General features: G+C 35.3%; 3 protein-coding genes across 5 annotated transcripts in view; 1 reads left to right on the forward strand and 2 right to left on the reverse strand.

Moving 5' to 3' along the window:
* LOC127984576 (protein eva-1 homolog A) overlaps positions 1-2,899 on the forward strand; it is a 38,534-nt gene extending 35,635 nt beyond the window's left edge. For both annotated transcript variants that reach the window (XM_052587281.1, XM_052587282.1), the window contains one exon: positions 545-2,899. In XM_052587281.1, coding sequence (XP_052443241.1) covers positions 545-921 — 377 coding nt within the window. In that variant the 3' untranslated portion in view covers positions 922-2,899. The remainder of the gene's footprint in view (positions 1-544) is intronic.
* Positions 2,900-6,600: 3,701 nt separating this feature from the next.
* Positions 6,601-14,396, reverse strand: tram2 (translocation associated membrane protein 2). Its single transcript, XM_052587311.1, has 11 exons — positions 14,186-14,396; positions 12,323-12,386; positions 12,118-12,227; positions 10,759-10,875; positions 10,622-10,680; positions 10,134-10,218; positions 9,920-9,990; positions 9,724-9,828; positions 9,117-9,260; positions 8,869-9,029; positions 6,601-7,346 (listed from the first exon to the last, which is right to left on the reverse strand). Exons 1-11 carry the CDS (start codon positions 14,303-14,305, stop codon positions 7,270-7,272), a joined length of 1,113 nt encoding a protein of 370 aa, XP_052443271.1. The 5' UTR covers positions 14,306-14,396; the 3' UTR covers positions 6,601-7,269.
* Positions 14,397-14,885: 489 nt separating this feature from the next.
* Positions 14,886-22,541, reverse strand: xkr5a (XK related 5a). 2 transcript variants are annotated; one of them, XM_052586701.1, is made up of 7 exons: positions 22,345-22,541; positions 21,285-21,468; positions 20,781-20,965; positions 20,448-20,660; positions 19,462-19,631; positions 19,055-19,166; positions 14,886-18,388 (listed from the first exon to the last, which is right to left on the reverse strand). In XM_052586701.1, exons 1-7 carry the CDS (start codon positions 22,445-22,447, stop codon positions 17,451-17,453), a joined length of 1,905 nt encoding a protein of 634 aa, XP_052442661.1. In that variant the 5' UTR covers positions 22,448-22,541; the 3' UTR covers positions 14,886-17,450. The 2 variants fall into 2 exon arrangements, with proteins under 2 accessions (XP_052442661.1, XP_052442662.1); XM_052586702.1 differs by having other exon boundaries at positions 22,319-22,467.
* Between the last annotated feature and the right edge of the window lie 726 nt (positions 22,542-23,267).

A 23,267-nucleotide genomic window follows, 5' to 3' on the forward strand; every position in this document is an offset into this window, starting at 1 on the left:
GTGTTTTATATGGAAGCCCATTTCTGCCACTGAATAAAAAATAAAAAAGGTAATTGTGACTTTTTATCTCACAATTCTCACTTTATGACACGCAATTGAGTTAATTAATTTTTTTATTTTTATTTTATTCAGTGCTGGAGACTGGCTTCCATAGTTTTATATAGTATTTTTTTTTAAAAATTGCAATAACCTGATGAAAATGTATAAATGCATTTCTTCTGGCAAATGCATATTGTTTATCTAAATATCTTAAAAAGCTATCATAAAATACTTTTTTTTTTTTTTTTTATGTATTTTGAATCTGTGCGCCCATTTTAACCATGAAGTTTACAGGTCGAATTTACCCACGAACATCACACAATGACACAACTTAGCAGGCAGGGTCATGACCCTGAATGAGAAATACTCAAGGAAAAGATCATGTGTCAACCAGTATTTCCCAAAAATGCATTTGGCTCAAACTGACCCGGAACATAATATACATTTGAAGAAAGTAAATGGGTCACTTTGATTTCATGTCGTCTGTTTTGTGTCTCCATCCCAGAGCACCCGGAGCGCTGTGCGCTGTATTTCATGTGTGGCATCTGTGCCGGTCTGTTCCTCACGCTCTTCGCTCTGGTGGTTCAGATTTCCTGTCGTACAGACTGTAAACCTCGTCACGCCGTCGCTAAGAAGAGCCAGAGACCCGCAGACTCCGACAGCGACCCCAGCGACTCTGATTCAGACTGGGACTCGAGCTCGGACCTCTCGGCCCGACGGCACCGGCGCTTCGAACGCATGCTCAACACAAACGTCTTCACGTCAGCAGAGGAGCTGGAGCGAGCGCAGCGACTGGAGGAGAGAGAGCGCATCATACGGGAAATCTGGATGAACGGACAGCCGGACGTCCCAGGAACCCGCAGCCTGAATCACTACTACTAGAGCACCGCCTCCCATCAGACAAATCCAGATGGGAAGCTAAAGCAGTAGTGTGGCATTAAACGGTGTATTTGCAGTGGAAATAAGCTCGTGGTTTATTCATGAGGTGAAAGGTCAAATGCTGCTGACAAGTCAGATTTGGGAATATTCTTACCTGATGTCTTGAAGTTAGACATTTTCTGCAGCGTGCAGCTAAAGCTAAGGCTCATGGGAGATGTGGTTGAGTTGAAAGGAGTCTATAGGCAGCTCGGAGAGGCGTGATAAGCTCTAAACACTGTGATTGGTCCTTCACTCTGCCTGTCAAACAGTGAGGACCGCCTTCTGTAGAAAGAGAGACCTGAGCAAATTAAGTGCCTTTCAGTTTGATCTGACAAATACACATGTACAGTACAGTGGGACTAAAACATATTTGGACACTTATAAATATCTGAATGTCATTGCATTAGGAAACAAATAGAACAAACCAAGCTGCGACTGCAAGAAAATGATGCTGGAGCTTCACTTTTCTGCATCGGTTTTGCTTAATGACCTTTAATTTCCTCCACAGTGCCACATTTAATTTTTTGGTAACACTTTACAATGAGGTTGCATTTGTTAACATGAACTAACAATACAAAATACTTTTAAAGTTTAGTGAATTCAAAAGTTCTATGTTTGTATTTAAACCTGAGGTATACAAGCCTTTTTCAGCCATGGGATAAAAAATAAAATAATGAAATAAAGGTAATTTGTGTTTTATCTAATCTTGTAATTCCTTTTTCTTAGAATCCTTTACATTTTGCAGTTTTCCCCCCTCACCACAGAATAAAAAACCGGATAATAATTGTGACTTTTGGCTGGTTGCTGGTAATTGTGACTTTTAAGCTCACAATAAAAAAAAATAAAAAAAAAAGATGTAAACTCAAAATTATGATTTCTTTTTCTTCACAATTTAATATATTGTAGTTGTCAATGAAGATAAAAAGTGGTAATTACCTTTTTATTTTTTTATCCCATGCTGGGAACAAGCTTCCATAAACATAAATAAACAGTATTTTTATCAAATGTTTTAAAAAGTTAATAAATACTCCAACAAATGTATTGCACATTTTTAGTTAATTTGACCTGATTGTAAAGTGTTACCTTTTTTTTTTTTTTTCATTTTTAACACTAAATTATTTATTTATTATACCTAACAGACTTATTTTGATGATTTGCTGAAAGTCTGCTTGTGCTGTGCTTTCTTCAAAAATAAATGCAACTTGGTTTGATATTTTATTTTCTAATGCAATGACGTAAGTGCATTTTTAAGGGTGACTTATGCATCCAAATATTTTTGGATTTTTTTTTTATATATATATATATATATATATATATATATATATATATATATATATAGATATGCTGTAAAATCATCTCAGCTTTTATGAAATCTATTTTGATATTTAAATAGCTTTTGATACCACTATTTTTTTTGGATGACATATTTTTTATACTGTGGCAAAGCTTGCCTGGTTGCTCAGGGATGCAATCAAAAGTGCTCTGTGTATAATCATATATTCTTTAAGGGGATGAGAGACAAATGTTCCTGCATAGATGCAACTGTGACCTCAGAGAGGTTTTTATAGGATGATGATACACATCGCTGCCGTGCCTTAGACACAAGACGCATCTGCCAACACAGCTAATCACTCACTCACTCACTCACTCACTCATTAATGTTAATGATACGAAATCATAAATAACGTCCTTTCCATTCTTAAAAATAAAGGTTTTCAATGGTGCTGCAAAGAGATTCAGCAAAGAGCTTCTTCTTAAGAACTATTTATGGCTTTATAAGGTTCCTGAGTTGGATATATAAACAAAGTATTACTATTGTGGGAAGTATGTTCCCTAAGCCTTTATTTTTAAGAGCCCATTCCCACACAGGGAAAATGTAATATATAATATTCAAGTTTTTTTTTTCTTCTCAAAGCAAGCCAATAAACATGAAGTGTCTCGACATTTGTATGCATGTGAATGTTTGTTTGTGAAACAGCAGGATGTTTGTGTTGTAAGCACTCGGTAATATTTCAGCATGGTTTTATAGGAGTATCAGCTCGTGTTCAGAGCAGGAGCTGTGGGAGTGGCTTTTGTTTTGGTTGTTATGGAGCATCAAATAAACTGCATTGGAGAAACTGAACTTGTAGCGCCGCCTGTTGGTGAATTGATCAACAAAACACAGCGGTCTCATGAGAGAACACCGTAACTTATTATATCTACCTAAACCTTTCAATTATTTTAATCTAGATTAGAGTAATACACCTTAATGTTTAAAAATACAGGACATGGGCTTCCTTTACTACCAGGAAACTCTTTTTAAATGTGCAAAACTTTAACCTGTAACTTGGGCCCTGTTCTTCTTCTTGAATTTAACTTGAAATGTTAACTTGGTTGTGTTTTTAAAACGAAAGCGAATTTTTGTGTTTATAGAAGTTTGGACAAACTAAATCAGAGGATCCCAAACTTTTATAAACCAAACCACATCTTAGACATCATTACTTAATAATAGTTCATATTTCAATACAATTTGACAGCACATTAGCATATTCACGGTTCTCTGATTTGGTTAATGTTCAAATGATGACATGCAGGTAAAAAGACACATTTTTATGTATGGTACCAGTCAAAGGTTTTTGAACAGTAAGATTTTTAAAGTTTTTTTTTTTTTTTTATATATATATTTTTTACTATTTATGTGTGAATGAAGCATCACACAAATGTGTTTGGTTTGTGATGCCATTATGGAAATGCACCATTTATTCAGACTCACCTTTAGGAGATTAATACAATAAAAAAAAAATCTTACCCAGTAAACACAAATATTGTATTAATAAGTATTATACTGGCAAGCCTTCTATAAAATAAATGTTACATTATTAATACATTTTTTAAATGTTAATAACAAATGTTATTTAATCTTTAAATGTTAATTTCTAGAAAATAACAAGATTTTCCAAATATTACTTACAGGGTTGGAAAAAAAAGTGATAAATAAAAAAACAATAAAAAAATGTAATGATGTACTGAGAAAGAAAAGAAAAGCCTATTTTGTGCCTTATTTGTCTATCCTGCATTATTTGGCACAGCTGGTGAGAGTACAGCTCGGATTTGGATCATTTCTACACTGAATAGACCCCTTTTCTGTCAGTAAACATTGTGACCGTGAACATTTTTCTGTGGGTGGAGCTTAGGTTGAATACCCTGACCGCTTGTTATTTGAAAAGGTTAACTTTAACGGAAGAAACCGGATTGGCCGACCCATCACAGCTTATGGCAGTTCTCATTCATTCCTGTGGTATCTGTAAATTGTTATTTAAGGGTTAGTTCACATAAAAATGAAAATCATGTAGTTACTGACTCACCCTCATGTCGTTTCAAACCTGTAGGACCTCCGTTCATCTTCAGAACACAGTTTAAAATATTTTAGATTTAGTCCGAGAGCTTTCTGTTCCTCTATTGAAAATGTATTTACGGTATACTGTCCATGTCCAGAAAATTAATAAAAACATCTTCAAAGTAGTCCATGTGACATCAGAGGGTCAGTTAGAATTTGTGGAAGCATCGAAAATACATTTTGGTCCAAAAATAACACAAATTACGACTTTATTCAGCATTGTCTTCTCTTCCAGAAGACAAATCAAAATATCCATCAGACCTGCATGTATCAGTCTTTGATTTCATCTTTCTCTGCTGAAGTCCATACTGGCAAATCTTCATACTTGCACAACAAGACCAACAGTGCTCCAGACACACGTAATCTATTCAAAACATTAAATTCTCTCCTCTGTCCCCCTCCAACACCTCCCACCATTTCAGTAAAAGATGATGATTTCGCTTTTTTTTTTCAACCAATTAACATTGTTTATTGATTCTTAAGAATCTAAGTCTGAGATCCACTATTGAGCGACGCCTCGTGGTACCATCACACAGAGGCTCAAAATCACTTTCCAGAACATTCTCATTCATCGTTCCTGGCTGGTGGAAATATCCTCCAACCCCTATCCTGAATGCTGAATCCCTGGCAATTTTTAACCGATAGCTGAAAACTCATCTCTCTAGAAGCTACTTGACTTCATTGTAAAAAAAAAAAAAAAAAAATTATTTTTATTTGTTCCTTCTCTTTCTTGCTTGTATTTATTTGAACAATCTCTAAAACTTGGTATTACAATCACTTGCTGTGTTTGCTGGTTTCTTTAAGAAGAAAGAAGTATCGCTTTATGCATCCCCAAATTTTAAGTCGCTTTGGATTAAAGCATCTGCAAAATGACTAAATGTAAATGTAAGGATGTAATGTGATTGGTTAGTAAAGCACATGTGATCCAAGTTGATCATCACGCTTTCTCCAATAAAGTAAAAGACAACTGTTGGCTATCTTTTTCCCTCTGTTTTGCCTCCAGCTAGCGCTGTGATGTAACTGTGATGTCGGCCATAAAATGGTAATTTAAATGCAACAGGTGCCATATTGTGTTTAGTTATCGATTTTAGTGAAAACGACCTCAGAGAATTTAAGTATTAAAGTTCAGCATGAAATTAAAGTTGATCTTGTTTCAGGCATTTAACCAAGACCAATTCAGTCAATGTTGTAAAATGTGAACTAATCCCTGCAGTGCTTTTTTGTTTTTTACATTTACATTTTTATTTTTTTATTTAGTATACAAGTAAAAAAAAAAAAAAAAAAAAAAGAAAAAACTTTTTTACTCAATAGATAATGTTTGTGTATCGTCCAGTTCTTTGAAAAAAAGTAGGTTTATTTTCCAATGTCTCTACATTAGCTTTTTGTGTATATGTGTGTGTGTGTGTGTGTGTGGTAAAATACATTTAAAAAAAATTTCTACCATTATATTTTTGAAAGTGCATTTTATATAAATATAAATATATAAATAAATATAAAATATACACCCATATCTGCATTTATTTTGGTTCATATCCCAGATCCTGTGAAAAGGGGAAATGAACTATTTGCTGGATGGCTGATATTCAGTTGAAATCTTGCTGAATGTTTCTCTCCACCGTGAGCCTGATGACCCTTCATCACAAGATACATAAATATCATTCAATTATCAATAGTCCATTTTTTATGTTAGTGCTTTTTGATGTTGAGATTTCTCAAGTATTATGATATTAATGTGCAATAAAGACAGATGAAATGTAAAATGCAGCATCAAAATGAATAATCATTTTTGAGACTCATTTATGTATTATTTGACTGTTTAAGAACATGTCCAGTTTCACCACAAAATTAGAAAAAAAAATTTTTTTGCTTATGAACCTGGATTCATCTTAAGAACAAAGATATAAAATCTTAGTTTGTATAATCTTGAACTCTGGAAAATGTAGCATCTTATCAGAATTTATTTTTTTTATGTAAAGTTACAGGTTTAGAAATCTGATTAGATTGTGTCCATATTCATCAAAAAGAATGTGAATTTTTAAAAACACTAATTTTCTTAAGTATTTCTTGGAATAAAAGTAACATTTTTACAAATTAGAAAAAAATTGGCAGTTCAGAAGAAATGTAGGCTATTCCTAAAATATTTAGTAAATCCAACCCCTTATTCTCAGCATCAGTAGTTTTTGCATTAGTGATATATAACATGTTAAATACATTTCAGTTTAGTGAAATTGTATATTCAGGTTTTAATTAAAATAAAACAATAAATGTTCCTAACAGGATTCTTTTTAATCATACAGTACACATTTTTTGATCATGAAACATGACAAGGAAATGCAGTATTTTCATTAGATTCGCATCCAGTATCAGTTTAAATGATGAAATAAATGTTGAAATGCCTCTGCAAAGACAGAAAACAATATTTATAAAGCAAAGTCATATACAATCACATATCAAACTGCATAAACGTACAAAGCCTTGTGTTACACTAGTACAACACTTGATTCTCCATGGTTTCTTTTCTTTTTTAGAGGGGATTGTCATGCAAGTCTTTTGTTCATTACAAACCCAGAATGTGTGAAGTCTCAAAATGAGACGCTGGATTCAAATCATCTCGATTCGTTGTGTGAAGCCTACTGGTTTTGTACCTCAAGACATGCAGATACAGAAAAACAAACCAACCTCAAAACAGTGCTTTAATAAAGAAAGACTGAGTGAAGTTTACAAACATATGCAGAAGAAATTACATGAATACTGAAACTGGAAAGAGAAGTTTAGGACGTTGACCAGAGCCCGGTGAGGGTGCAGTCGTCACTTCCTCTGAGAAACGCCACATGCACTTCTCTTGATGTGGAAACAGGAAGCAGCAGGCAGATGGACTGTTTCCTGTTCCTGTGCCCTCGATGTGTGGAGGCCATGCGCTGGAATGGGGCTGAAGTTTACGGTGCTTTGATTTTCTTGAGACGAGGAGATGTGCCGTTCTCTGCTTTAATCAGTCCATTCTCATGGTGACCAACTGCAGAAGACACGAGAGAGGAGACCTCAGTGAACCAAACAACATGTAACCCGAGACATCAGACCTACAAACCAGTGTTTGACGTTCTTGAGCATCACGTTTTAGCTTTCACACACACACACAATAAAAGAATATTACTGCCTAGAGGGCAGGGAAAGTTCACCTAGAAGCCTTTTTATTTTCTTCAACAGTAGCTCTGTGTGAGGAAAACAACTAAATGTAAGGCTTGTGAGCGTGCGTGCAGCTTTGACAATCGAAAAATAAATAATTGCATTTTATTTTCTGTGAGGACTTTTGTTTTGGCGTCAAACTGACCGTTTCTTAGACAATTAAAAAAGAAAATCGGTCAAAGGCTGTTTTTGGTTGTTAGTTTTGTGGATCTCAATGACTAGACTGAAAGCAATGGAAATAAGTGAGAAATCATTTCATCTTCACAATGTTTTAGAAAAAGCCAAGACAAAAGTGGTATAAATAGCAATAAATACTATTTACATGAAGTACAAATAAAGTTAGAATAGATACTATTATGCTGTACTTGTAGTGACTACAAGTAGTCATTGTGTGTGTGGTAGAACGCTATGTAAATGGCCAATTCATTCATTATGGGGAAAAAAAACGTGTCTCTGTGCAGCTAATTTTGAACATACAAAATATGTTGGACAAATTGATCCCTGACACAATGAAATTCAATGGAAATAGATTAAATGAATTTAATTTCTCTCATATTTTATATATTTATTTGCAGCTAATAAAAGGTTTTCTTTTTAATGTGAATCTACGTGTTATTCAGAGTGTCGATGTTTTGACAAATTGCATTTAAAAAAAACAATGAAACCAACAGGGTTAATAGCATTTTTTTTTTTTAATTTAAACTTTAAAATTTTGTCTTAAAAGAAAATGATGTAATGAAGATGGTTTTAATTTTTAGTGTTTCTCCAAGGGTTATGAAGCTACATTTTTAGACCATTTGAATCCCAATTAAAGAGAACACAATGCATCAATGTTCTCTAAATGTAAAAGTTTAATGTGATGTAAAGGAACCACGCCATGAATATATTGTCTTTTTTTTTTTTTAAGAAAAAAAATGAAGTGGAAGAAATAAATAGCTGTCAATGGGCTCAGAAACCTTTTTACTAAAATTGAAAGGAAAACAAGTTTTCATTTTCCATAGACAGACATTTGCTCTTGTTTGAAGCATAGACACCTAATTTTGTTCAATTTCTCTCTCTCTCTCTCAAAAAAAAAAACATATCTTGATTTCATATCATAAGTTCATCTTGAATTATTAAGGCTGTTTAAAAATGTGTTTTGGAAAACAAGATAAAAATACTTAAAGATTTTTTCATTGCATGCAACATGTAATGCCATGATTTAACAAAGTTTGGACTTTCTGTTCCGATTTAAAACCTTTCAAGGAAACTTTTAAAGCCTGTCTTTTAAGACGGTTCACTTTCTCATAAAACAACTCGATAATCTTTATATTATTATTATTCGTTTTTAATTTTCAACTAACAGCATGTACCTGAATCTCGTTTGAGCGTGCGCTGCATGTGTTGTTTAGCGGCCGCTCTCTTCCGGGCCGCCTGCTCCAGTCTCAGCTCTCGTGTTCGGCTCAGCTGGAAACGGAAGAACTTCCAGAGCAGCCACGATTGAGTGAAACCCACCACGATCAACACCGGCAGCCTGCGCGTCAAACACAGCTTAATCCTCACGTCTGGGTCTCTAATGAAATACTGCCACAAAAACAACAAGTGTGAACGTCTGTCTCACCTGATAGAAACAGTGTTGAAGTTTCCCGTCTCCAAATCAAGCGTCTGGTTTTCAGAACGAGCCAAACCGAAGCCCACAGCCAGGAACATCAGAGTCAGAGTGATCATCCGGGTCAGGACGAACCCAACGGACCACATCTCAAACCTACAAACACAATACAAGCGTGTGTGCGGTTATACAGAGATGCTATGATATACACCACCATCAAAAGAGCGTCTTTCCGTTCTGATAGTAATCTCTTACACTCACTAAAGCTGCATTCATTTGTTCTAAATGCACGTGCATTAAAATAACTGTTCTTTATTTAAATATATTAAAATGTAATATATTCCTGTCATCAAAGCAGTATTTTCAGCATCATTACTCCAGTCTTCAGTGTCACATGATCTTCAGAAATCATTCTAATATGCTAATAACCTGCTCAAGAAACATTTTCTGAAAACAGTTGTGCTGCTACATATTTTTGTGGAAACCATAATATAATGATTCTTTAATGAATATAAAGTAAAGTTTTTTTCTAATGTCTTTACTGTCTTTTTTGATCGATTGCATCCTTGCTGAATTCCTCTTAATAAAATGTGTGTGTTTGTGAGGAGGTATGGCTCACAGTTTGTGGTGGTTTTCATCAGTGAAGTAAAACAGTCGAGACAGATGGAAACCCATCTGAGAAAGATACTGCAGAAACAACAAAACCAGCCCGACCCGCGTCAAACTGAAGAGAGATGACAAATACATATTTCAAATTAAACACCCAGTACAAATATCTGATATTATAAAGTGAAAACTTGATTAATTGGTCTTACTTTAACAGATATGCAGCGAGAATGTGTAACAGATAAAGACTGATATACTGCAGCTGACGCGGGATTTCCTCCTGAAAGAGGAAAAAAAGCAACAATTCTATTATTGTACAGAATAATGACTATGTATATTTATATGTACATATACACACACACACATATGTATATATAAATCTCCCTGCATCAAAGTTTCTGTTTTCCTTTCATCTTCTCGTACCTTTCTTACTTTCTGGAAGTAAAGCTCAGGTAGTGTGTGAAACCAGTACGCCAGCTGTGTGAGGTAGAAGAACTTCACCTGAAACCTGAGAGAAAGACCATACATCACAGTCACATGACAATCTGACAGAACCAATCACAATCAACAACCACTGATACTGACATCCGTTTTATTTGTCATGTTATATTCAGTATAATATATTTCTTTGAACGTCCATGAATGAATTTAACTGAAAAAAAAATTAAGCTGCAAAAAATAATATCAATAAAAGAATCTAAAAATTATACTGCATAAAAAATTGTATGTCTTAAGACAACTGATACATTTTGCATGACATTATTATCTATTTTAATCCATTATTATTGTTTATAAAAAAAAAAAAAAGGCATTTATTTCTCAAACCTGCAACAACAATACAAAACAAAAACATAATAATTCTGACAAAAAAGATCTCACATTGCACACATTGCATGCATTATGATTATTACCTCAGGTGAACATGAGGATAATTCTCCCAAAGGCTGCTGGGATGCAGAATGTATCCCTCCTGCCAATCACATAAACGATCAGGTAACATAAACAGAGAGTGTGATGTTTAATGTGTGTATGATCTGGGGACTCTTACTGTGGCGATGACGTAGAGACTCCATAAACTGGACACCAGGTAAAACACAAACAGCTGCCCGGATTCATTAAACTTTGTGTTTTTACTCTTTGACAGGTGAAGACGTCGGTTTACCTTCTGAAAAGAAGCACACAACAGCCAATGAAATGCAAATTAATAAATAACATGGTATGCACATTAACTCTTTCCCTGCCAAACATGTAATTATACGCTAGGGGGCGCCTTTACGCCTGAATGAGTCTAGAAAGTGCCGATCAAAAACACAGACCAGGAAGATGCAGAAATTAGCGATCTCATATGTTTAGAAGCCTATTTCTGCCGCTGAATCAGAATAGAAAAATTAAAGGTTATTGCATCTTTTTATCTTGCAATTCTGACTTTATTTAAAATGCAACTGCGAGTTAAAGTCCAATTTGGGGGGGGGGCGCTATGGATGGGGGATAAACAGTTTACAGTTAACCATAACTTAAAGTTACTAAACTAAAAATTGAAAATAAAAAACAGACGAATTGAGTAAAAAGTCTATTTTGATTACATCATTACACTTTACAGTTAGTGCCATCATATATATACACTTACTTGTAGGTTTAAAATTCTACATGTCATATTTATTGTCCAACTACAAATATTTTAGCAAAATGTATGTTTTAGTTTGAGTATTTGCGCTCCCATTTCATTCTGTCTGTTTGGCGCACATGCGTGTGGCGGTTCTTATTCTAAATGAAGTCTGTGGCGTTTACCTGCTAAAGCAAAAACTCATGCTTTCTTACATTTACAGATGGAAAATATAAGTTATGTTAATGTAAGTTATGCATTAAGGAAAGCAGCACATCTCAAACAACACATTAAACAGCGCGTCTGTCAGCCTCACACGCAGTCTTTCTTTCAGAGCATCTAACGGGGCGGGCGCGAGACGCTGTGAACTGAAACTATAAACTATAGGATACTAGGAGAGAAATAAAACGCAGAAATCATTTAAATGAAAAAAAAAAAAAATGTTCTGATTGGTTGAACTAATCTTTTTCTGTTGCTTGATTTTCTCAGCCTTTTGCTCCAAATGTTGCTTTTTTAATGAAACCTACCTGTATTCAAGTGTTGATTAAAAAAAAAAAAAGAAAAAAAGCTGGAAGTAACATGCTTTGCTTGAAGCTGGAATAACATGTTTTTTTTTTAAAGTAGAGGGTCAGTACATCAAAATACTCTGCGGGTCATGAAATTGTAATAAAAATCAGCAAAAACACTGGAGGTTTTTTCAAAAATGCTGGCGGGGAAAGAGTTAAAGAACTTCAGCTGGTGCTTGAAAAAAAATGCACTAATTACGTTAAAACTACATTACCCAAAAAGCACAGCAGCACTTACATCTAGCACATACTCCTGCACCACTGCGTGAAGAATGATGGTGATACAAAGATAGAAGAGGACAGTGGCACAGTCTTTCCATCCATAATGATACAGAGTCACCTCTCCATCTGAAACACACACACACACACACACGTTAGCTCAGGTCACTGATGCACCAGAGCGCAGCAGATCTGAGAGACTGTCATGAACGTGTGTGTCAAACCTGCGATCATGGTGCTGATGTTATACTGAGGCTGGATGAATAAAATGGCTGTTTTCGCTGTGGTCTGAAAAAGAGAAACTGATGTTAAATACATAGAATTCAGCTTTCCTGTACAATGATGAGTAAAACACACAGATGTGACCCTTGAGACAAAGACACACACACACATCACATGATCTATAATAAACTCTCATGTGCTTCCATACAGTTACTGCCTGAATTAAAGGAAGCATTCTTTCATTCTTAAACATTTTAAAACATTTGAGACCTCCTGAATGTCTATTTTATTACGGTTTTATTTAATAGAAAGATGACGTTCCAATACAAAGCCTTCAGGAATAAAATGACAACAAACCAGGTTAACTTAAACCATTCAAATAAAATAAATGTTAACTGAAATTTTTAGTAAGTTGCCAAGGGAACATTTATCAGTTTCATTTGGTTAGAATAACAAAAAATAAATAAATAAAACAAATATAAATTATAAAAAAAATAATTAATTAAATGTTAAAATGTAAATAAAAATTAGAAAGAAAAACTAACTTAAATAATGTAATGCTATTATAATAACTATTAAAAAATATCAGTATCTTGATATAAAAAATATTATATGCAACTAACATGGGGAAAATATAATAATAATAAAGTCAAATGCATTATAAAATAATTTAACCCATTATTTTTACTCTAACCCATTATAATTTCCAATTGGTACTTACTCTTTATTTACTACATGCTAATTAAACATATTTGTTTATATAATATGTTTCTCAAAACTGGATCTTGTAGGGGAAGAAAAATTATGTTGCTGTCTGCGATATTGTTGAACACTTTGCTAATAAAACTTACAACAAAATAGCATCTTATAATAAATCTAGTGAAAGTGGTGTGTTCATAAACACAGTATAGATACTGATCAGAGGACTGACATGAAAACCAGTCAGACATTTCATATATGAAGCATTTCAGCAGTTGGATCCATGAAAAAGTGCATTGCAAATCAAATGACTTCCCACTGATTTGTTTCTTAAAGTGAAGAACACAGAGGCGTTTGAATGAAACACACAGATGTTGAAAGCAGCAGGTGTGTGAAACAGCAGATGTGAAGGGGAAAACCCCGTCTGAACACAGATGGGATGCTTGCATGACAGAACACATGCATGAAATAAACTCGTTTCATTCAGTTTTCTGTACGTTTGCAAGCATTTAACAGGCCAATACGACAAACCTGGAAAATTTCAAATGCACATTTGCTGCATTAGATCACGGATTTCTAATCAACAGATCTTGATGCATTTAAATATAAAGTGTTTTTGAAATGGATTTTAACTGGATTCTTCAGGAATGTCAATCAAACTTAGAGCGCGCGAGAGATTTGACGTGGCACTTCAGCAGAAACGTGAGCAACATCACCATAAACTAAAAATAAACCATCATAACACCTGGTTTATGTTTTTGTATCTAACACATTACACATGCATTAGGAACTTTATGTATTTTCATTATCTTCATACTCAGACATCTGGGCCCAGGCGATGGTGACAATGTTTTGAATAAAGTCATGAAATATGGATTTCTTTTAATGAACTGAATACAACCTGAGTGTCGTTTAATGCATACACGGAGTGTCTGAACTTACATTTACAACCAGCCAAGTAGTTGATGATGATGATTTCAAAGGCTTTACACATTCAAATTAAAAGGGAAGTCTTTTGGTCTGTGCATTAAAAGATGCACGTTTAATTTCGATGTAACGTTAAAAGTCAGAAGACAGAAACAGAGAGAGAGAGAGAGAGAGACAGATAAACAGCTGGCTGAGACGAAGACGAGAGAAAAAAGAGAATCCTAAACTCTTGAACTCACCTCAAACATCAGTCCAATCAAAACGAAAATCACCAAACTAAACACAATGTCCGCGTGATTCTGAATGAGAAACTCTTGGCTGAAGAAAGGATAACTCTTGTTTCTCCTGCGAAAAGCCATTTTACAAGTTCCTGATTCTCAGCTGAGCTTTTTTTCCTCCAAATCTAAAACTTCCACGAATCACTCCAAACTTTAGTGAGCGCAGTGCGCATGCGCGCTTTAGCCACGAACCAAATTTAGAGCGCATGCGCAGTAACAAGCTAGGTATTTATACATACATACAGTCGGCATCTAGAAAACACAGAGAACATCGCTCATTCTCAGAGACGCGTAGAACAACTAGTCTCTTTTATCTTTAATATTCATATACCCTAGTCCATATCGATATTTGACTCATTGTACAGCCCTACTATAATAACGTGTCTGCGTTATTTCACCACCATTCCACAAAACATAGCCTACTGTAACCTATATTGTATGTATCGTGATTATATTTAATTCAGTTCCTTCCTTTTGCTGTTTAATCTGACATTTCATTCTATTACTTATAGTTTCCACTATGCATTTGATATATTCAGCAATTTCCTGCAATTTTATTTATGATGGCTATTTTTTCTGTGCACAGCAGAGATAAAAATGAGATTGATGATATTTCACAAGTGGAGCCATACATGAGAGACATATTAAAACAAGTTCATAATTCCTGTGAAATTAATTTAATGAGTAAATGGAATTCACCAGAAGAGCAAACAATCCACATCCAGGAAAACCAAACAAACGTTCATTCACAGTATCTGCAAAACTTGATAATCTTATGGCAGAATTTGCATTGAAATTATTGCAAATATTGACCTGTTAGGGGACACAACCCTGCACTACTGTTTGAGCACAGACATCTGTCAGAATAGTGCATGCAAATAATAACAATTATTAGATAGTACACACTCTCAAAATGCTTTCATGTAAAACAATGGAAACCACACATATGTAAGCACTTCAAACAGTGAAGAACCACTAAAATACCCCTGAAACATATTATGACTCCTGTCCAAAGCAAATGCATCAAATATATCTTTATTAATATTTTCTTTAATTTATATTATTTTTTATTTTTTTGTGAAAATTTTAAAGACGAGCTCAAACCATGAATCAGTTTTATAAATATTTGATAGATTCATGAACAAATGAATGCATAATTAAAAAAAAAATTGTTATATATATATATATATATATATATATATATATATATATATATAAAACTTACATTTAAATGAAATAAAAAATAATTTAAATTAAATTAATTTCAATTAAATACAACACATTAAGATTAGGGTGCAATTGTTACACTTTAAATACCCCAAATGAAATCATTAACGTAGGGTTAATATTCATTTTTGTAACTTAAAAAATATAAAAATATGAAAAAAACTAAAAACAAACCTGACCTATCCTTTGAAAGGCAAAAGCAAAGATTTATGGATAAGACAAAGTGAGAAATAACCAAGATACAAAAGTCTGAATACCGGCAGAAAAGATCAGAGAGCAAATATTCTTATGCAAGGAGATGGCATCTGCCAGTACAAAACCCCTATTAATTATATGGTAATCTACATATGGAGAGTCCAATCATGTTCTAAGGTGAGTTTTGTGTCTATTTTTTTTGTCTGTATCAGGCACTGTATGCCAAAGAATGATAACCCAGACCACAGCCCTTCATTAGAGTGATTTACATCACAGTCTGAGAGGATACGACTTACAGCTCACAGGAAGATTGTGCTTTCGGTTCAAACCAACAGCATGTGGATTTTTATCGGTTATGTTCAGAATGGCTTACTTCCATATATGCAGTAGATTATACAGTACAAAGTAGGCTAATTTTCTACATGCATGAAATACATTACTTTTTTTATCTCATCTTTGACTAATTTGTTTGTACTGGCAACCATGGATTAAAACTATAAAATAACCATTGTTATTTTTTTTAGATGATAACTAGATGCCGCTTGTTTAATTTAACACGCAATGTGATGAGGTCATGTGATACTGTAACTTATTTATCATTGCTCACTTCATACTACTTCACATACTTATTAAAAAGTAGACAGTGCACTGTTCCATTCTGAACATAAACAGAAAAAGAACTAAAAAGAGAACACCACAATAATAATAAAAAAAAAAAAAGGTTTTGTTCCTTTAGACAGTATATGTTTAAATATTTAACTCAATTCTATTGTCTTAAATATCACATCTGGGTTCAAGTTTCAGCTGCTTGTATTTCATTAATTAATGCCCCGTTTACACCGACAGTCAATGAGCGGTTTTATGCAGGCTGTAAAACTACTATTTATATGTGTGTTTATATATATATCAAAGTTTGGAGTTGTTATGATTTTGGAGTTAGTATTAAGTATAGTGTTATTCAACAAGAACACATTAAACTGATCAAAAGTAACAGTAAAGACATAATAATAATCTTACAGAAGATTCCTATTTTTTTTTATGTAAATGTTATTTAACTTTCTATCCAACAAAAAATACTTTAAAATAAAAGTGTATGACAGTTTCCATGAAAAAAAAGAAGCAGCAAAACTGAGCTGTTTTTCAAGTTGATAATCTGAAATGTTTCTTGAGCAGCAAATAATCATACTAGAATGATTTCTGAAGATCATGTGACACTTAAGCTGGAGGAGTGATGCTGAAAATTCAGCTTTGCATCACAGAAAATAAATCAAATTTCAAAATATATTCAAATAGAAAAGAGCTATTTTAAACTGTAATAATATTTCAAAATTTTACTGTTCTTACTTTATTTTTGATCAAATAAATTCAGTCTTGGTGAGCAGGAGAGACTTCTTTTATAAAAAAATCTAACCCCACAAAATCAACAACAAACTTCAGTACAGTAGTGTGTCTGCATGTGTGTGTATATATGTAATGTGTTTTCCTGCATCTAAAAATTCACATTCTGGAAGAGATGTAGTATTGATGAAATTGCATCACATCATGAACAAGATGAATGAGTATTTTTGCATGAATGAAACTCATTTCTGATAAAGTTTTCCACAAATCATTTTTTAAATTACATCCCTGAATGTGGGCAAAGACAAATTACACAAAATTAACTGCTTCTCCATCTTGCTTCATCTGGGTCATCTTCACCCTCATTGGTATTTGCCATTGACGGAGGTTAACATTCCCTACACTGCAACAACTTTCATGCTGGAAACCGGTGTGAACGCCACTTTAAGCTGCAGTTCATATGCTGTTAAAAGCCACCGTCCTCTTCCGGACCCCTGCGGGACAGAACCACTTGCCTGCGGGGGCCTCTGAGGTGCGTCTCTGGAAACCCTTGCCCGCTCAGTCCGGGTGCAGAGGTGTAGCAGGGTCCCGCTCGGCCCAGAAGCCCCCTGGTGTGATCCCTGTGGAGCCCGCCGTCTGTGGAAATAGGGCTCAACTCGTCTAGAGTTTCCAGCCCGGTTCCAGAACCGAAACCGAAGGGCGTCTCGCGGTCCAGACGTGGGTTACTGGAGCTGCTGGGCGATTGTGGGTCGGCGCTGAAGTATAAAGTGGAGCTGGATTCGGTGGGGCAATAATTGGGCTCAGGGCTGTCCCCAAAAACAGACTTTCCCTCGGGCGAGCTCCGCTTGCACTCGGATGTGAGCGACTCTAACGGGCTCTCCATTTCGAGGCTGTCTTCAGCATCTTCTTCCTCTCTGGCTTCACTCACACTCTCAAACTCCTCCCTGCAGTCGGACAGCGGTGCCATCGTATCATCCTCATCCTGGCTTTCCGAAGTGGACACACACCTGTCCTCCATGATCTCTCCCTTTTGATCCACCACCAGTATCCCAGACACGCCACCCGCCCCATACGCCCCGTTGATCTTAACTGGGTCGCCGGTTTTCAGAGCGAGGCGGATGAGCAGCCAGTGATGGTGGCGACACTCCCCGTCCGGCTTGACGCCGCAGCTCCCAGGATGCTCCAGAAGAGAGCCGGGGATCCCAGAGAGGGAGAGGGAAGGATGAGAAGACGGGAAGAGGACTGGAAGAGGGGCCGGTGGAAGACTTTTGTCCCCCAGAGAGAAGGACGAATCTCCCTGCCGAAGACACTCTCGACCCATGTGTGCACGCTGACGTAAACCCAGAGAGATTTCAGTGGACTTGGGATGCAGGAAACGATAGTACAACATAAGGGACGTCAAACCTGAGAGATAGAGAGCAATTCATTTAATTTAGCTGAAAGAGATCAAATGCAAATGTTACTAGATGATGGCAGTAAGGAATCTATAGCAACTACATTCATATCTGAACTGCACGTGATTAGAAATGTATCACTTTGATTTGAATTTTTTAAAGATTTAAAGATAAAGATGATTTATTTTGTATTTTTATCAATATAAATTCAACGAGATATTTATAATGTTACAAATGATTATTCTATAACTTCTATTTCAAATAAATGCAGTTCTTTGAACTTTCTATTCTTCAAAGAAGAAGAAAAAAAGTATTATGGTTTCCATATAAATATTATGCAGCAAAACATTCATAATAACAAGAAATGTTTTTGAGCAGCAAATCAGCATGTTAGAATGATTTCTGAAGGATCATACCAATTTATTAATATAAAATAGCTTCTTTTTTTTTTTACTTTTGTGTCATACCAGGTATTTTACACACATAAAGATTTACCATGTTAAATACATCCCCCGTTTTCTATTAAATAAAAGTATTTTCCCCAAACATATTTAATTTCTTTGCTAATTAACAATGAAAACAGACATAAAAATAATAAAAATACACTCTTTTTGAATGGCTGTCTTTATTATTTTTCATAATTTGACACCTCATGCACTCACACACAAACTCTCACCGAGCAGAAAGCTGCAGAGCACAGCAGTAGGGACGGTCAGGCTATCCCATGATGCTTCAGTCAAGATGTCAGATGCAGCCAATAGCAGTGTAGCATTTTCCAGCAGCATCACCTACACAGCACAGAAACAATACAGCTTTCACTCTATTGCTTAATGTAATAACTCCACCATATTTTGCAAGAACTATTCCTTTAAATCCATATTCTAATATCAATTGTGCATATTAATATTCTTTAAAAAATCGTTAAAAGTGATATTGACTATATAAGAGTATGACAAAGTGTTTTTAATGGTGTAAACAGACCATGACAATAAATGACACTAAATCAAAACATTGTAAGCACAGATATTCTACAAACACTACAAATATGTCTCATGCTCTCATTAGGATTGTGTGGGTTTGTACCGTGTAGAATCCCAGCATCCGGAAGCGGGATGGGCCATCCTTCACGTTGAGAAACAGAAACACATGCACGCCTCCCAGAATGAAGTTAAACACGCGCCATGACCACTGACCCACATATATGTCAGTCTGCTGCGAGACCAACCACAGCGCAGCCATCAACCAATGAGACGCTGGGAGAAAATGAGATGCACAAACTGGATACAAATTGTACGCACAGACGTATTATACAAACTGAGAGATAACGTCATAATATTATTGTGTGTGGCAACTAACATGATGCTATAGAAGCTGTGCACAGGCTATACAGTACATTTGGGGGAGATTGCACTTAATTGTAACTAATCACACAATGCAAAGAAATACTTGATTTTATTGCCTTTTTGTGCAAATGTTTTTAATTTTATAATTTGGTGCAATTGTATCTATTTTGATTATAGCTTATTACAATTCAAAATAACAGTTTTTTTTATTTTAATATATTTTAAAATGTAATGTACTCATGTGATGGCAAAGTTTGGTGCTCAAGAAAAAAATCTTATTATTATCAGTGCTGAAAACAGATGTGCTGCTTCATATTTTTGTAAAAAAAAAAATTTAAGATTCTTTGATTTATAGAAAATTCAAAAGAAGGGCATTCATCTTAAATGAAATCATTTGTAAGATTATAAATGTCTTTATGGTATTTTAGTTAAAATTAATGCATCCTTGTATAATTGAAGTATTATTTATTTAAAAAAAATAATTGCAAACAATAATGCAAAAAATAGTCAATTTGATTTGTGCAAAATATTTATGTATTTTTCCAATATTATTAGGGGGATTTTTTTATTTTATGGTGCAATTCTTTTTTATTGTAACATGAAATCATACATAACTTTTTATTGTCATTGCTAAATAAAAGTATTAATTTCTTTTTCACGTTATTGGCAATTTACAAACAAAAGCTGGCTGTGCACATCTATAGAGCTGATGTGGCTTGGACTCACCCAGGACCCCGATGACCCAGCAGCCGAAGGTGCGGGTGAACAGGGCGAGGCTGGTGAAGCGGGCGGCTAACATGCCCATCCTCCACAGCAGCTGACACAGGAGAGCTGCTGGCGGCATCTGCAAATGCCCAGGACGGATCAAACAACAGGCTCGGCTGTAGAGCACCAGCGCCCAGGACAGCGAGAGCAAACACACGACACCACACAGAGCAACTGCAAAAACACACACAGGGAGAGTGCACCGTTTTTAACTGCAGTATAAATGTAGCATCACCTAACAGAATTACATAGACAATGATGGTTTTCAGAACATCTTTCTATCTCAAGACTGACCTGGAGATGAGAGGCCATAGTCAGTAGCAGTGAGAGCGTACGTCTGCAGGAGTGTCTGCGGTAGAGTCATCAGCAAAACCTCCAGCAGACGCAGAGCAGACACATCTGCATGCTGCATCACCTCCTGCGCATGTGACTGTGATGAGCCCTGAGCCGTCCATTCACACACACTGCAATCCCAAAACCTGACACACAACACACACACACACATTACAATGAAACTCAGGAGACACAGTTTGTGAGGGAACTACTGGGGATTCATGAGCTGATGAAAACAACAAATTTTTACTTGCATGTCATGTGACCATTAACCAACATCAGGGGCGAGCATGCAAATGTTCCATTAAATTATTAGAATAATAACTTCAGTTCTCAGGGGATAGATATATTTTACATCTAAAGGACTTGACTGACAAAAAAGTTTGTAAACCTCTGAAGTAAATAAACAGATTTGTGATTTCTAAAGGAATTATTTCATTATGCACACACACACATACACTGTACCTTTTGAAGATGCCCAGGTGAAGTGTGTGTATGATGAAATTGTGGCATGTCCGTTTGTCTCCGTCGGCCCTGTACCACCTGAAACTCAACACCTGCACCAGTGACCCCGGCAACAAGAGGGAAAAGGTCAGTCCGGCCAAACACAGCTCCTCTTTCCACAGATAAAAGCCCACACAGCAGACCACTGATGAACAATAGAGAACATGTGTTACCGTCATACACCTCCATCTGTGCACTTCAATATGCTTTGTTCTGTATCAGATTATCTCTACAATATTCAACATAAAAGAGCAGTGAAATGTGATGAGATTATATCACAGTAAATCCAGGTTCAAATCTGATATGATCAAAACAATTCGGTAATCTTTCATTTCTGACAGAAAAGCTGGATCCCTACATTCCTAAAGCTGCTTGGGAACTGGTTTTGAGAAGCGCATTTCAAAATAAAACTTAATTAAATTGAAAATGTTTCTGTTCAGTTTTATACATCTACATCTATGCAATAATACTGTAATAAAAGATTTCAATTGTAAATATTTTCCAGATTAAAAATACTACTATTTCTACTACTACTACCATACCAATAATGATAATGATATAAAAATAACATTTATATAAAATATTATATTTAAAAACATTAATAATATTCTGGCTTATATTTTATAATTAGCCATGCATATGTCTAAATTTAGCCATGTTTATATATATATATTATACAAAAAAAATCTAATACCCTGGAACTAATAAGTATTATGTGGCAAGCCACAGCTGCATCAAGTAAAGCAGAGGTAATTAACGGTATCATTTGAAACGCAGTCATATTAAAAGTCTATCGAAATGTACCATGGTTTTCCCATGTGTTTGAATAGGTACCATTGGTTACATCATTTTACACCGTTGTGATATCATGTTTTGGACATATTATGGATCTACAATAATAGTACTATGTTATTATTTGGAGAACCGTGTAAATATCGTGGTATAAACACGGTACCGGTCGTACTACTGTGATAAATGGGGTGCATCAGATGCACCTGTGATGCGGTATAAGGTCACTCACGCGCCGCTCTCTCCGCCAGCAGCACGAGCGCGGACGCAGCGAGCAGCAGCACGCGCCAGCAGCTCGAGCACGCGCCGCATCCTCTCCACTCCGTTACTGGCATCTCACCGACCGGGGCTCGGCGCTCCGCGAGACATCTTTGTGTTTGTTGTTGTTGTCAGCAGCGGATCCGGTTTCTCGGTTTCTCTGTCGTCCTGTCAAAATATCTGACGTCATGCTTCTGGATTTTTTAAAGAGACAGTAATGCGCATCCGCTAATAAAAATGGTATGTTATTATATAAATGGATAGATTTGTTTCATTAGATTTCTGTAATTATGTTAAATTGTATGTAAGCTTACCTATGTGTGTGTGTGTGTTTTATTGTGACCCGGATGTTTACAAACAAATGCTGCGTTGTTGGACGACACAAGAGAAATGCGATATCAGCTGGACGCCTCTCTATCTCTCTCTCACACACACACACACACACACACACACGCACACACCTACTGTTAAAAAAAACGCCACTCGTGTATTTACATTTTTATAGTTTATTTAATGGTTGTTTAAATAGCAAAAAATTCTGATAAACTGCAAGAATAATTAAACAAAAATTCATGAAATAGCACAAATGGAAAAAGCATTGAGACAAAATTGTTAAACCAATCTTTTAGGCAACAGAAAATGCATTTATAAATTATGTGCAATTTATAACTTCTAAAACACATGGCAGCTTTCTGCTGCTTTGGCATTTATGAAAACACTAAAATCTAACTTCAGCAGCGGACTCTTGTCTGAATGCTTGTTTGCTTGGATCTACTGTGCTCCATTGTTATTATACAAAAATGATATTACACAAAAATTATGATTTTGGATAAAAACTAAAATAAAACCCAGTGTGACTACTTGCCCTAATCTCTCCTTAAAAATATATAACATGTC

This window comes from Carassius gibelio, chromosome B20 (genome assembly GCF_023724105.1).
Source record: "Carassius gibelio isolate Cgi1373 ecotype wild population from Czech Republic chromosome B20, carGib1.2-hapl.c, whole genome shotgun sequence".
In the NCBI taxonomy this organism is placed as follows: domain Eukaryota; kingdom Metazoa; phylum Chordata; class Actinopteri; order Cypriniformes; family Cyprinidae; genus Carassius; species Carassius gibelio.

Bases quoted from the DNA above. Each gene is read 5' to 3' on its own strand.
- xkr5a (XM_052586701.1), bottom strand. From the start codon at position 22,447: ATGCCAGTAACGGAGTGGAGAGGATGCGGCGCGTGCTCGAGCTGCTGG. The intron at 21,469-22,344 runs GTGAGTGACCTT...ATTGTTCATCAG, and splicing joins GCTGGCGGAGAGAGCGGCGC to TGGTCTGCTGTGTGGGCTTT. The intron at 18,389-19,054 runs GTGAGAGTTTGT...TCTATCTCTCAG, and splicing joins GCTCTGCAGCTTTCTGCTCG to GTTTGACGTCCCTTATGTTG.
- tram2 (XM_052587311.1), bottom strand. From the start codon at position 14,305: ATGGCTTTTCGCAGGAGAAACAAGAGTTATCCTTTCTTCAGCCAAGAG. The intron at 12,228-12,322 runs GTTTGACACACA...TGTGTGTTTCAG, and splicing joins CATCAGCACCATGATCGCAG to ATGGAGAGGTGACTCTGTAT. The intron at 9,829-9,919 runs GTAAGACCAATT...ATCTCTCTTCAG, and splicing joins CTCGCTGCATATCTGTTAAA to TTTGACGCGGGTCGGGCTGG.